The 11,294-nt window shown below is 55.3% G+C and overlaps 1 protein-coding gene across 1 annotated transcript in view; it reads left to right on the forward strand.

The window, feature by feature from the left end:
• Positions 1-10,834, forward strand: part of ADAMTS8 (ADAM metallopeptidase with thrombospondin type 1 motif 8) — an 11,433-nt gene extending 599 nt beyond the window's left edge. The window contains exons 2-8 of the mRNA XM_015571362.1: positions 577-712; positions 1,226-1,393; positions 2,257-2,558; positions 4,844-5,027; positions 7,356-7,528; positions 7,667-7,842; positions 9,677-10,834. Of these exons, the coding sequence (XP_015426848.1) occupies positions 577-712; positions 1,226-1,393; positions 2,257-2,558; positions 4,844-5,027; positions 7,356-7,528; positions 7,667-7,842; positions 9,677-10,247 (1,710 nt within the window). The 3' untranslated portion in view covers positions 10,248-10,834. The remainder of the gene's footprint in view (positions 1-576; positions 713-1,225; positions 1,394-2,256; positions 2,559-4,843; positions 5,028-7,355; positions 7,529-7,666; positions 7,843-9,676) is intronic.
• The last annotated feature ends 460 nt before the right edge of the window (positions 10,835-11,294 follow it).

The raw sequence follows: 11,294 nt of genomic DNA on the forward strand, positions 1-11,294 counted from the left end.
CTGCTGAGGTATAACTAGAGGACACGCCGTCCGGTCAGAGATCTGGAGTGGGAATCAGAGAAGAGGTCTCTCTGTGGTGATGGTTAAACATATGGCCAGGTAGCCAAGCCATTACCCTCGAGATTTCCCCAAATCAGGAGGCTGCCCATCCACCTGGTGAGATTGAAACTTTAGGTGGGCGGCATCCTCAAGGCTAGAGAGAGTAGTCATGTGTGCAAGGCCCTGTCTACTCCTCAGTCCTCACAACAACCCCACGAGCCAAGTTCCGTTGTACAGTTCCCCGTTTTACAACCGAGGAAACTGAGGCACAGAGTGTCACAAAGCGGCGGCGCCCACAGCCCAGCCCAGGCTCCGTGTTCTGAACCACTGTGCTGGCCTGCCTCCCCCAACCAGCCGTCCAAGCCCCAGCCAGCCCAGCACAGGCCAATGTAGAAGGAGAAATGGCCTTCCCTAAACCAGTGTCCTTTGTGAAGAAAGAGGGATCTGGGTTTAAAAAATGTCCTTCGACTCAGGAGGAGCAGGAATAGGGAGATGTCCTCTGTCCGTTCTCACACTCTCACCCTCTCCGCCTCGCAGAACTTCTGTGGGAAGGAGGGGATGTGCGACACCCTGGGCGTGGCGGACATTGGCACCATCTGTGACCCCAGCAAGAGCTGCTCTGTGATCGAGGACGAGGGGCTCCAGGCGGCCTACACGCTGGCCCACGAGCTGGGTAAGAGCCGCCCTGCCCGCCTGCTCCACGCTGCCTCTTCCAGACCCAGGCTCACCCAGCTCTGAGCAATCGCGGGCCCTCCTGGTCAGCCAGGTCCCCCTCCTGATTCCGTGGACCTGTGAACCAGGAGGTCACCCGTTCCATTCCTGGTCAAGGCACATGCCTGGGTTTCAGGCTCGATCCCCACTGTGGGGCCTGCAGGAGGCAGCTGATCAATGATTCTCTCTCATCATTGATGTTTCTCTCTCTCTCTCCCTCTCCCTTCCTCTCTGAAATCAATTTAAAAATATATATTTTTAAAAAGTAATAAGAGGGCATGCTGCTCCCTCAGTCCCTCCCTTCTCTCCCTCCTCCTCCTCCTCTTCCTTCACCTCCTCTTTTGCTTCTTCCTCTCTCTCTCTCTCTCTCTCTCTCTCTCTCTCTCTCCCCCATGGGAGCCCTGGAGCAAGGTGGGGAGGGCTTCCAAGCAGTGGAGGCTGTGAACATAGACCGAGGGTCTCTCTCTGTCCCCAGGGCACGTCCTCGGAATGCCCCACGACGACTCCAAGCCCTGTGCACGGCTCTTTGGGCCCATGGGCAAGCACCACATGATGGCACCCCTCTTCGTCCACCTCAACAAGACATTGCCCTGGTCTCCCTGCAGCGCCATGTACCTCACGGAGCTCCTGGACGGTGGGCACGGTAGGCCTCCCTGGCCAGCTGCTGGCAGCGGTGCTCTGCCCGGCAGGCTCCTTACTGAGCTGCATCAGGAAGCATCATAGCCATTGAGGGTTAGAAGAGGCTTCAGAGATCTGGCCCTTGCCCCTCGGCCTGTGCCGGGGCCTCCCCATGCCCACAGAGCATGCTCCTCCTTGCCCATTGTCCAGCAGCCTGAGTCCCTGGCTCATCTAGACTCAGTCACAAAGCAGGTGGAGTTGGGCGGAGGAGGTGGGTCTGTACAGAGCTGGGAGGAGCAGAAGAATGTTTGCAGCGCAGAGGAGGGAAGAGTATGGGGCTGGAGCGGGACATTGTAGGATCGCTTAGCAAGGCAAAGAGAGCAGGGAGTGGGGGCCCAGGTGGGCCGGAGCGTGCGCCCGGCTGAAACAGCTTGGTTTGTGGAGCAAAACAGTGAAACACAATTTCTTTTTGATTCTTCCCCTTGAAGGAGGCAGGCTCACATATAACACAAAAATGATGGATTATCCAAACAGCAGCCCTTGGGCTCCATTTTGCAGGCCATGGTTTTTAAGAGTTCATTTACACCCCCGGGGTACATTGACCTACATTAGTATTACAGTTTGCTGGGTAAACACTGAGTCAGGTAAGATATTCTGGAAAACAAAGGAAATCCGATCTTGAAGATAACTGCTGTGACTGATAGTCGAAAATGGGACAGATTCTGTCTGGATGGCGAGTGTTGAGTTTTTAGATGGAGGTCAAGGGAAAGCTAATGTCTAGAGCTTAAACTTGTCCATCGGGACTTTGGGGGGGTCCTATGGGAGCCATGCGGGGGTGAGAGAGGAAACGGGCCCCTGACTCTGGCCTCTGCTTCCTCCGTTTCTCAGGAGACTGTCTCCTCGACGCCCCCACCTCGGCCCTGCCCCTCCCGACCGACCTCCCGGGGCAACGGGCGCTCTATGAGCTGGACCAGCAGTGCAGGCAGATCTTCGGGCTGGGCTTCCGCCACTGCCCCAATACCTCTGCGCAGGACATCTGCGCCCAGCTCTGGTGCCACAGGGATGGCGCCGAGCCCCTCTGCCACACGAAGAACGGCAGCCTGCCCTGGGCGGACGGGACGCCCTGCGGGCCCGGGCACCTCTGCTGGGATGGCAGTTGTCTTCCTGCAGAGGAGGTGGAGAGGCCCAAGGTGAGCAATGGCTCCTGGGGACACAGAGGTCGGGTGGGGTGGGGTGGGGTGAGGGGCAGAGTAGGGAGAGCTGTTTGCGCGGAGAAACCACACTTGACAGTGAGGAACTAAGGGACTCGGGGCTAGGCTGCAACCAGGACTTCTAAGTAAAATCACTCATAATTTTAAAAATGTTTTTATTATTTTCAGAGAGGAAGAGAGAGGGAGAGAGAGAGACAGAAACATCAATGATGAGAGAGAATCATTGATCGGCTGCCTGCTGGCATGTGCCCTGACCAGGCATTGAACCGTGACCTCCTGGCTCATAGGTCAACGCTCAACCACTGAGCCATGCCCACTGGGACAGTCATATTTTTACAAACAAAACAAAGCATATTTATCCAAACACGAGAGGAGCCTTGGAAGCTGAGCTTGTAGTGAATGGATGATGCCACCGGTGCCGGGGCCTGTGGGGAGCTCCCTGTGGGATGGATGCTCTGGAGCTGACCTGGAGGCTGTGGAGGTTGGTGATTATAGGAGACACTCCGGCCGCAAGACCAGAGCCTGGGCACTCGGTAAACGGAAGCCATTCTGGAGTCTTTATAAACAGATAAGAGTGGCCTGGAAGAAGACATTCCATCAAATGAAGGGAGAGGGCTCATATCCTACCCATGTCTGAGCTGAATTTATAATGAGAGGTCGGGAGAATGAGAGTAACTGTGGGGATTCCATACTCAGGGCGGGGGAGGGGAGGAGGAACCAGACGGGCTCTGACAGGCAGAGAAAACTTGGCCCCGGACACAGCGAATCTGCAGGAGAATCCAAGGCAATGCCGCTGAGAGTTTTAAATGATTCGCTTCTTTGCCCTGCTCTTAATCCTTCCAAACCATGGGCTGATCACATTTCTCCTGCCGCCAGTCACTGAGCCGCCCCTGTGAAACGGCATCCGTGGAGTTAGGCAGCCTGGTCCCGGCCCAGCACTGAGCACCAGGGTGGCCCGAGCAGTCACTCTCCCCAGGGCTGTTCTCAGTGACAGAGTCCTCGGCACTGAGACTCAGGAGCCGGGGTGGGAGTCACGGCTTCACCCTCAGCCGCCTCTCATCCTCCCATCAGACACCTAGCTTCTGGTCCAGGGGTCTCCCTCTCCTGTAGGGTGAGCTTCACACATCACTGAGGAGAGGGGTAGGGAGGGGGTCCGTGCAACCTTCCCCAGGCCAGAGCCACGCTCAGTGCCAGGAGCGGTTGACATGGATGCTCATGGCATGCTCTTTCTCATCTAATACTATATCTGTGTAAAATAAAAAACATCGCACCTTTATGATTATATATTCAAAGCAAAAATATGGAAGGATATTGATGAAAATCATGCCAATTTTTTTTATCTGGGTAGTTACACACTTTTTAAAATATATTTTCATTTATTTCAGAGAGGAAGGGAGAGGGAGAAAGAGAGAAACATCAATGATGAGAATCAATGATCAGCTGCCTCCTGCAGGCCCCACAATGGGGATCGAGCCCACAGCCCTAGCATGTGCCCTGATAGGGAATCTGAACTGTGACCTCCTGGTTCATCGGTCGCCGCTCAACCACTGAGCCACGTCAGCCCCGCTAGTTACACTGTGTTCCTTTCTTTTTTACACTTTTCTGTATTTTTCATTTTTTATATAAGCAAATGTTACTTTTTTTTCCATTTTAAAAATTATTTTCAGTTTGAAAACCCTTGAGCGCACCAGTGGCAAAGCTTTGTCCTCACAGGCCAGCTGTAAAGTCGAAGCAGCTCTGTTTATTTCCCAGGGACCATCTGGCCCCTGCCCTGGCTGGCCGACCGGCAGCCACACCTCCCAGCGGTTATTGCTTTAGACCAGCACTCCTCAACCCTGGCATAGTGACAAGGGGTGGGGTGGGGGGGCTGGAGGTAGGGGGGTGTCTTGTTCATGGTTGGCTGTGCATTGCTAGGTGCTTAGCAGCCCCTCATCCTCTCCCCACTCTAGGCCAGCGGCATAGACCCTCTCCAGCTGTAACAGCCAAAATGTCTCTAAACACTTCCAAACGTCCCCAGTGAAGAATTGCTATGACAGAGCCAACCTTATTGCCATGAAAGAGTTTCATTCGACAACCAGCACTGAGTGCCCTGCTGAGGGCAAGGCGCTGTTTCAGACGCTGGACGGTCGCCGTGCTCCGGCCTCTGTTCACAGAGCCCACAGCCAAGCAGGCCATGTGGCCATGAAACGAATGGTTAGGGCGGGTTACTGAACCCCATGCCCCATTCCTATCTCAGCTCCTGACTTGGAGGTTCTGTGTTGCAGGCAGTGGTGGACGGAGGCTGGGCCGCCTGGGGGCCTTGGGGAGAATGCTCCCGGACCTGCGGAGGAGGGGTGCAGTTCTCACACCGGGAGTGCAAGGACCCCGAGCCTCAGAACGGAGGGAGATACTGCCTGGGGCGGAGAACCAAGTACCAGTCCTGCCACACGGAGGAATGTCCCCCTAGTGGTAAGCATCACTGATGGCCACACCTGCCTAAGATCCCCAGAGGAGGACGGAGCAGGCAGTCTCCCAATCCCAAGGCAGTGCCTTCCTGTGACCCAGCCCAGTTTTAGGGCAGCCCCTAGCACCCCAGGACAGCTCCCCTCGTGCAGGGGTGGGGGTGGGGGAGCAGGGATGGCAAAGCCCGGGAGAGGAGCAGCCCTGGCCTTCCCAGATGTGGAGATAGAGGATGTCACTCCCAACCAAACTCGTTTGCTGGGAGGAGGCTTGTAGAGAAGGCTTGGGTTTGGGGTAACATGCCTCCTGGAGGCCTCTGAACCCTTGTCTGTGTGCGGACTGGAAGCGTTTTCCAAAGCCAATGTCAGAGCCAAACCTCCAATATCTTCCCAGTCCACATCCAGCCCGGGCGGGCGGAGGGAGGGTTTCTGCGTCTGATTCCAGTGCACGTTCCTTCAGGGGAGAGTTGCCCATGTTCCCTTGGGGCCGTGGCAACTGCCTCGGAACCTTCCCAGGAGGCACCGCTCCTTGGCATATACCTCCCTTGGCGTGCTCCTACCCCAAGTACCCGCTAGAAAGCACAGGCACTGCCTCAGAAGCAGGCACGGGCAGCAGCCGAACGGGTGAGAGGGCGTCGTTGGGAATTTTGTCCCTGCCATGCTGCGCAGCTCCCCCCAGTGCAGCTCCGGGAAGTACTGGCAGGCAGCAGAAGGTCCATCCAAGGGCAGAGACACCCTGCCACTGGCTTGGTGTCTAATGGGGCATCTGCAGCAGTTTTGCACGACGGGAGAAACAGCAGTGGCAGGGGCTCTGGAAACTGCCTGGAATTGGGAGAGCCTGCCTGGCACACGGGCGAAGCATTCCCTGGAACGGTGAGGGTTTGCCAGGTAGACACGGACAACAGTCATGAGCTCAGATGCACTGGGAGGAGCCATCTCAACCCACAAGTGTCTTACTGCCTCTTGTGTGGCTAGACTGTAATCGATGTTATAAATGACATAAAAAAAATGCACAGAGTGTGGTCTCCATCCACAAGGAATGTGCAGTCTAGCTAGAGATCCAGACCCTTTTACAAGGCCAGTAAAACTTAATCTGTGAAGCACAGACTCCTGGCTCCTGAGGAATTCCGAGCAAGGAAGAGCCGGGACTGGTCAGAAGCTCCCGGCTGCGTGAGGGCTGAGCAGAGCCTGGGGACTGAGATGGTGAGGAGGCCTGGGAGGGTGGGCCAGGAGACGAGGAGGTCTCCAAGGGGCTGTGACTCACCAGATGGAATGGGCCGGCCTTTCAAGAGCAGACGACAAGGTCCATGAAAGCTAAAAAAATGGCATCTAGACGTTCTCAGTGCCAGGTGTCCTGGCCAGTCACCTGGGAAGCATTTTCAAACCAGAGGCCTAGGCCCCTCCATGTACTGATCAGAATCTAAGGAATGGGGCCCAGTCATCTGTGTGTGAAAAGTCTCCACGGCCACGCAGATGCCCAGCTGAGCCGAAGGACCTGAGTAACGAGAGCAGGTTCAATGCCAGGATTGTGAAATAAAGTCGTACTCCCACGATTGTTCTGGAAGCGGCGGGCAGCAGGATAGGACAGGAGGCAGCTGGCGTAGGCGGCTGGGCACTAGGGCCCCAGGGAAGCCAGGAGGCCTGGGCCTATGAGAGGGAGACTGAGGTGCTGAGAGGGGACAGAGACATTTAAAACCAGATTTTCCTGGTGATAGAAGGATTTAAGGACAGCTCAGACATGGAGGATGTAGAGTCTCAGCCTGGAGCGTGGAGGTGTCACCCAATGAAAATCAATCCAGGTAATGAGGGAACCGTGTGCAGCTGGACTGTGCTGAGCTGGTAATCACAGCACCTACACATGGAGTCCCCCACAGACACCCAGAATCGCAGCAGGTGGGGCGTAGGGCGAGACTGGATCTGGAGCTGTAGATCTGGAAGTCCCCGGCCGCGTGTCCAGTGTCACCGAGGGAGTCAAGATAGAGAATGACAGCAGAGGCCCCAAAACATAATTCCGCACGTCACTCTGTGCTTCCCACACTCACTGAATTGTCCCGTTTCCACCTAAGTTTATGTTTCTGTAAAACACAATGTCTTCCTCCAATAGAAAGGACATTCATCCCAGAAAGGCCAGCAGAGGCCAGATGCTCCTAAGGGTCACAGGTGGACCTGGGTCAGGTGGACCTAGAAATACTGGGCCCAGATGACACTGGACCTGTGTCCTGGGGTCTGGTCAAAACCAGGCGGAAAAAAGGCCCCCAAATCCAGGCATTTCTCCAGCTGGGTCCTCCCTGCTTCAGCGCGGCGTGTTCACTCCATGCCTTTTTCTTACTCTTTTCAGAGAAAAGCTTCCGGGAGCAGCAGTGTGAGAAGTATAACGCCTACAATTACACCGACATGGACGGGAACCTCCTGCAGTGGGTCCCCAAGTACTCGGGGGTGTCCCCCCGGGACCGCTGCAAATTGTTCTGCCGAGCCCGGGGGAGGAGTGAGTTCAAGGTGTTTGAGGCCAAGGTGAGACTCCTCTTGGAACTCAGAACCACAGAGGAGGATGAAGGGCACCTACCAGCACCACCACCTCTCCCGACCCCCCGCCAGGGGCTGCCTCTGTGCCCACCATACCCACTCTTCCTTTCCCTTCTCCTGCTGCAGGTGATCGACGGCACCCTCTGTGGGCCAGAGACCCTGGCCATCTGTGTCCGTGGCCAGTGTGTCAAGGCTGGCTGTGACCACGTGGTGAACTCGTCTACGAAGCTGGACAAATGTGGGGTGTGTGGGGGCAACGACAACTCATGCAGGAAGGTCTCCGGCTCCCTCAACCCATCCAGGTGAGCCTCCTCGTAGTTCAGTACCAAGGTCAGGAGCAGAGCAAGCTTTGGAATCATGTCCCGTAAGTTTCGACTGTGCTGCTACTTAATACCCATGGAATACTGAGTTTCATTGTCTTGGTAAAATGTCAGCAGTCCTCCGCATCTCAGAGTCATTGTAAAGAGCCATGAGATGGGACATGGGGAGCACTTGGTACAGGGTCTGGCCCACAGAGAGGACCGTGCATGGGGCAGCCAGAGGCCACAGGGATAGGGAGTCAATCAACAATAGAGCTACACTGAGTAACCAGGACTTTGCCAGAGAGCAGCTCTTCCAGGCCTGTTTGGGGAAGGGCACCTCACCCCACTCCTGGCGAGCCTGTCTTTTGGCAGCTGAATCTTTAGAAAAGGGGGTACAGGGAGGGCGGCCTCCATGGCCTCAGAGGCCTCAGTGCCTTCATAAGTCTGAGCACTCCAGACGCTTTCTCACAGCTTAATGCTCCTAGTATTTAAGTCCTTTCACCTCTGTGACCTTGTTTGATTCCTAAAATAAATCCCTGAGGTGAGCAAGGCCAACACTATTATCCCCCACTTACAGATGAAGAAACTAAGGTTCCATAAGATTACCAGACTCTTCTAAGGTCACACTGAGCGTTCATAACAGCCAGGAAGAGAACCCAGGTTTCTTAGCTCCTGGATAATCTTCCTGCCGCTGCAGGCACTTCCGAGAGGAAGGCAAGAGCAGGTGCTATGCAGCCACTCTGGGCCCCTGTCTCACATCTCATCAGGCTCAAGAGAACAGGATCAGCCCACAGCAGACAACCTAGAGGTCTTTTCAAATTTAAAATCAGGGGATATAGAAAAAAGAAGCCTGGAATATGGGGTGTCCAGATTCTGGGTCCCCCAGCTGGCTCTCTCTTAGGCATGAGACAAATGAGCCCATGGATGAGAGATAGAAACATCAATGATGAGAGAGAATCATCAATTGGCTGCCTCCCGCATGCCCCACACTGGGGATCAAGCCCACAAGCCAGTCATGTGCCCTGACTGGGAATCAACCATGACCTCCCAGTTCATAGGTCAATGCTCAACCACTGAGCCACACCAATGGGGCCTTATGGATACTTTCATGCGCCCTGGACTAGGCAGCTGGCCCCCGCTGGGCATAAGGCAAAAATAGCGAAGAACCGACTGGCTGTGTTTCTCAGTCCCTTTCATTTCTTCCCAACCTGTGTCACCCAAATGCTTCCACCCCAGAAGATAAGAACAAGACTAACATTCCTCCAGACACATAAATCCCTACAATAGCATTGAAATAGTTTCCCAAGACAGCATTCTATCCACCCAGAAGCACGGCTCGAGGTATCTGGGTCCATCGGAAGGCAGCTCCTCTGTCCGGCTTCCTGCCCTAGAGCCATGTGAACCCAATACAGAGAACTGTGGACTCTCAGAGGTGGGGTGAGGCGGCGGATTCTGGAGTGAGTGTGTGGAACGCATTCTCCCACGTGGGTTTGAGCTCTGGCTATGAAAGTAGCAAAGCAAAGTTTTATCCCAGTGCAAAAACGAAATGTGTTTGAGATCTCATTTGAGCCAAGGGTTGCCAGGCTTGGCAACCCCCTCTGAGCAGCCTTCCTCCCGTGCTATTGTCAAGACCCACACATCTCACCTGCTCAGCCCCGACATTGGAAATGGAGTTGTCGGCCCCGGCAGCTAGTTGATGTAGAGCTTCGAGGCGACTGCATCATTATTTGCTACTGGTTTTGTCTGCCAGCCCCAGTCACCAGCAGGTTCACTTCCTTAGGCTCTGGGCTGGGAAGGCACCGGTCCTAAGGGTGTCTTTCTGTTCCTGTCCTAGTTATGGCTACAACGACATCGTCACCATCCCAGCTGGTGCCACGAACATCGATGTGAAACAACGGAGCCACCTGGGGGTCCAGAACGATGGCAACTACCTGGCATTGAAGACCGCGGACGGGCAGTACCTGCTCAACGGGAACCTGGCCATCTCCGCCATAGAGCAGGACATCTTGGTGAAAGGGACCATCCTGAAGTACAGTGGCTCCATCGCCACCCTGGAGCGGCTGCAGAGCTTCCGGCCCCTGCCTGAGCCTCTGATCGTGCAGGTCCTGACAGTCCCCGGTGAGGTCTTTCCCCCCAAAGTCAAATACACCTTCTTTGTCCCCAATGACGTGGACTTCAGCATCCAGAGCAGCAAAGAGAGAGTGACCACCAACGTCATCCAGCCCTTGCTCAACGCGCAGTGGGCGCTGGGGGACTGGTCCCAGTGCTCCAGCAGCTGCGGGGCTGGCTGGCAGCGGCGGACCGTGGAGTGCCGGGACCCCAGCGGCCAGGCCTCCGCCACCTGCAACAAGGCTCTGAAACCCGAGGATGCCAAGCCCTGTGAGAGCCAGCCGTGCCCTCTGTGACCGAGTGGGGCGGGGCCAGTCGTGCTCATGGACTCGGGCTGCTGGGGTGCCAACAGGTGTCCCCACTGTGGTGACCCTCCGTGTAGAGGTGGCATAGCCGACCCTGGTCTCACCTTGCACCAGCCCCGCCGGCACGGGGAGGGGAAGAGAGGATGGGCCAACCGAATATAATGTCTACTTTCTCGTGGATGGGACCTTGCTTGGGTTCAAGTAGAGGGCATAGGTGAAAGGTGAAAAGTGCACCAGACCCAAACGGGAGACTCATTGAGCCTGTTTGCAAAGGACTAGCAAAGTTAAATGGGAAAAAAAATTGTTTTCTATTGGGTTTCCCCTATAAATAATCTACCTCAAAGGGGGAAAAGTATCCAAGAGAGGTGTGAGGCAGGGGGCCAATGGCGAATGTCACAGCAAGCTCCTGAGCTGGCTTCCAACGTGATCATGACTCTCTTCAGTATTAAAAACCCATCACCTGCGGGGCTGCAGGGCTGTGGAGAGCCACGTGTTCTCAGGCCTCCACCTGCAGGGGTGGCTCCCGTTCAAGTATTTATGCAGATGTGTCTCTGAACTAAAGTGTGATCTTGTGCCAACATCATGGTCTGGTCTGGTTCCGTGTTTCTTTTGAAAGGGCAGGCGCCCAGAGCCCCAGGACAAAGGCTCGCACTGGGTCAGCACCTTGAACACACTGGGAAGCGGGCACTCGCTCCAAGAGTCGTTTCCGGCTTCCTCCGGGGCTCTCGGACACCTGCTGGAGCAGCTGCTCATTTGCATAATCCAGACAAGTGGTCCTCAAACGTTCGTGGGCATTAGGATTATCCAGAGAGCTTCTTGAAACACAGACTGCTGGGCCCATCGTGTCTGATTCAGCAGGATGATCCTAATGCCCCTGAAATGAGAGTCTGCATTGCCAACAAGTTCCCCGGGGGACATGGAGGCTGCTGGTTTGGGGGCTGCCCTTCGAGAATCACTGCCCTGGTGGAAACTTCCAGTGCACAGGAGTCGTTGTTATGCGAGGCCTCTGGGCTCCTTTTTCTTGAGCAAGACTATCAT

This window comes from Myotis davidii, unplaced genomic scaffold (genome assembly GCF_000327345.1).
Source record: "Myotis davidii unplaced genomic scaffold, ASM32734v1 scaffold148, whole genome shotgun sequence".
In the NCBI taxonomy this organism is placed as follows: Eukaryota; Metazoa; Chordata; class Mammalia; order Chiroptera; family Vespertilionidae; genus Myotis; species Myotis davidii.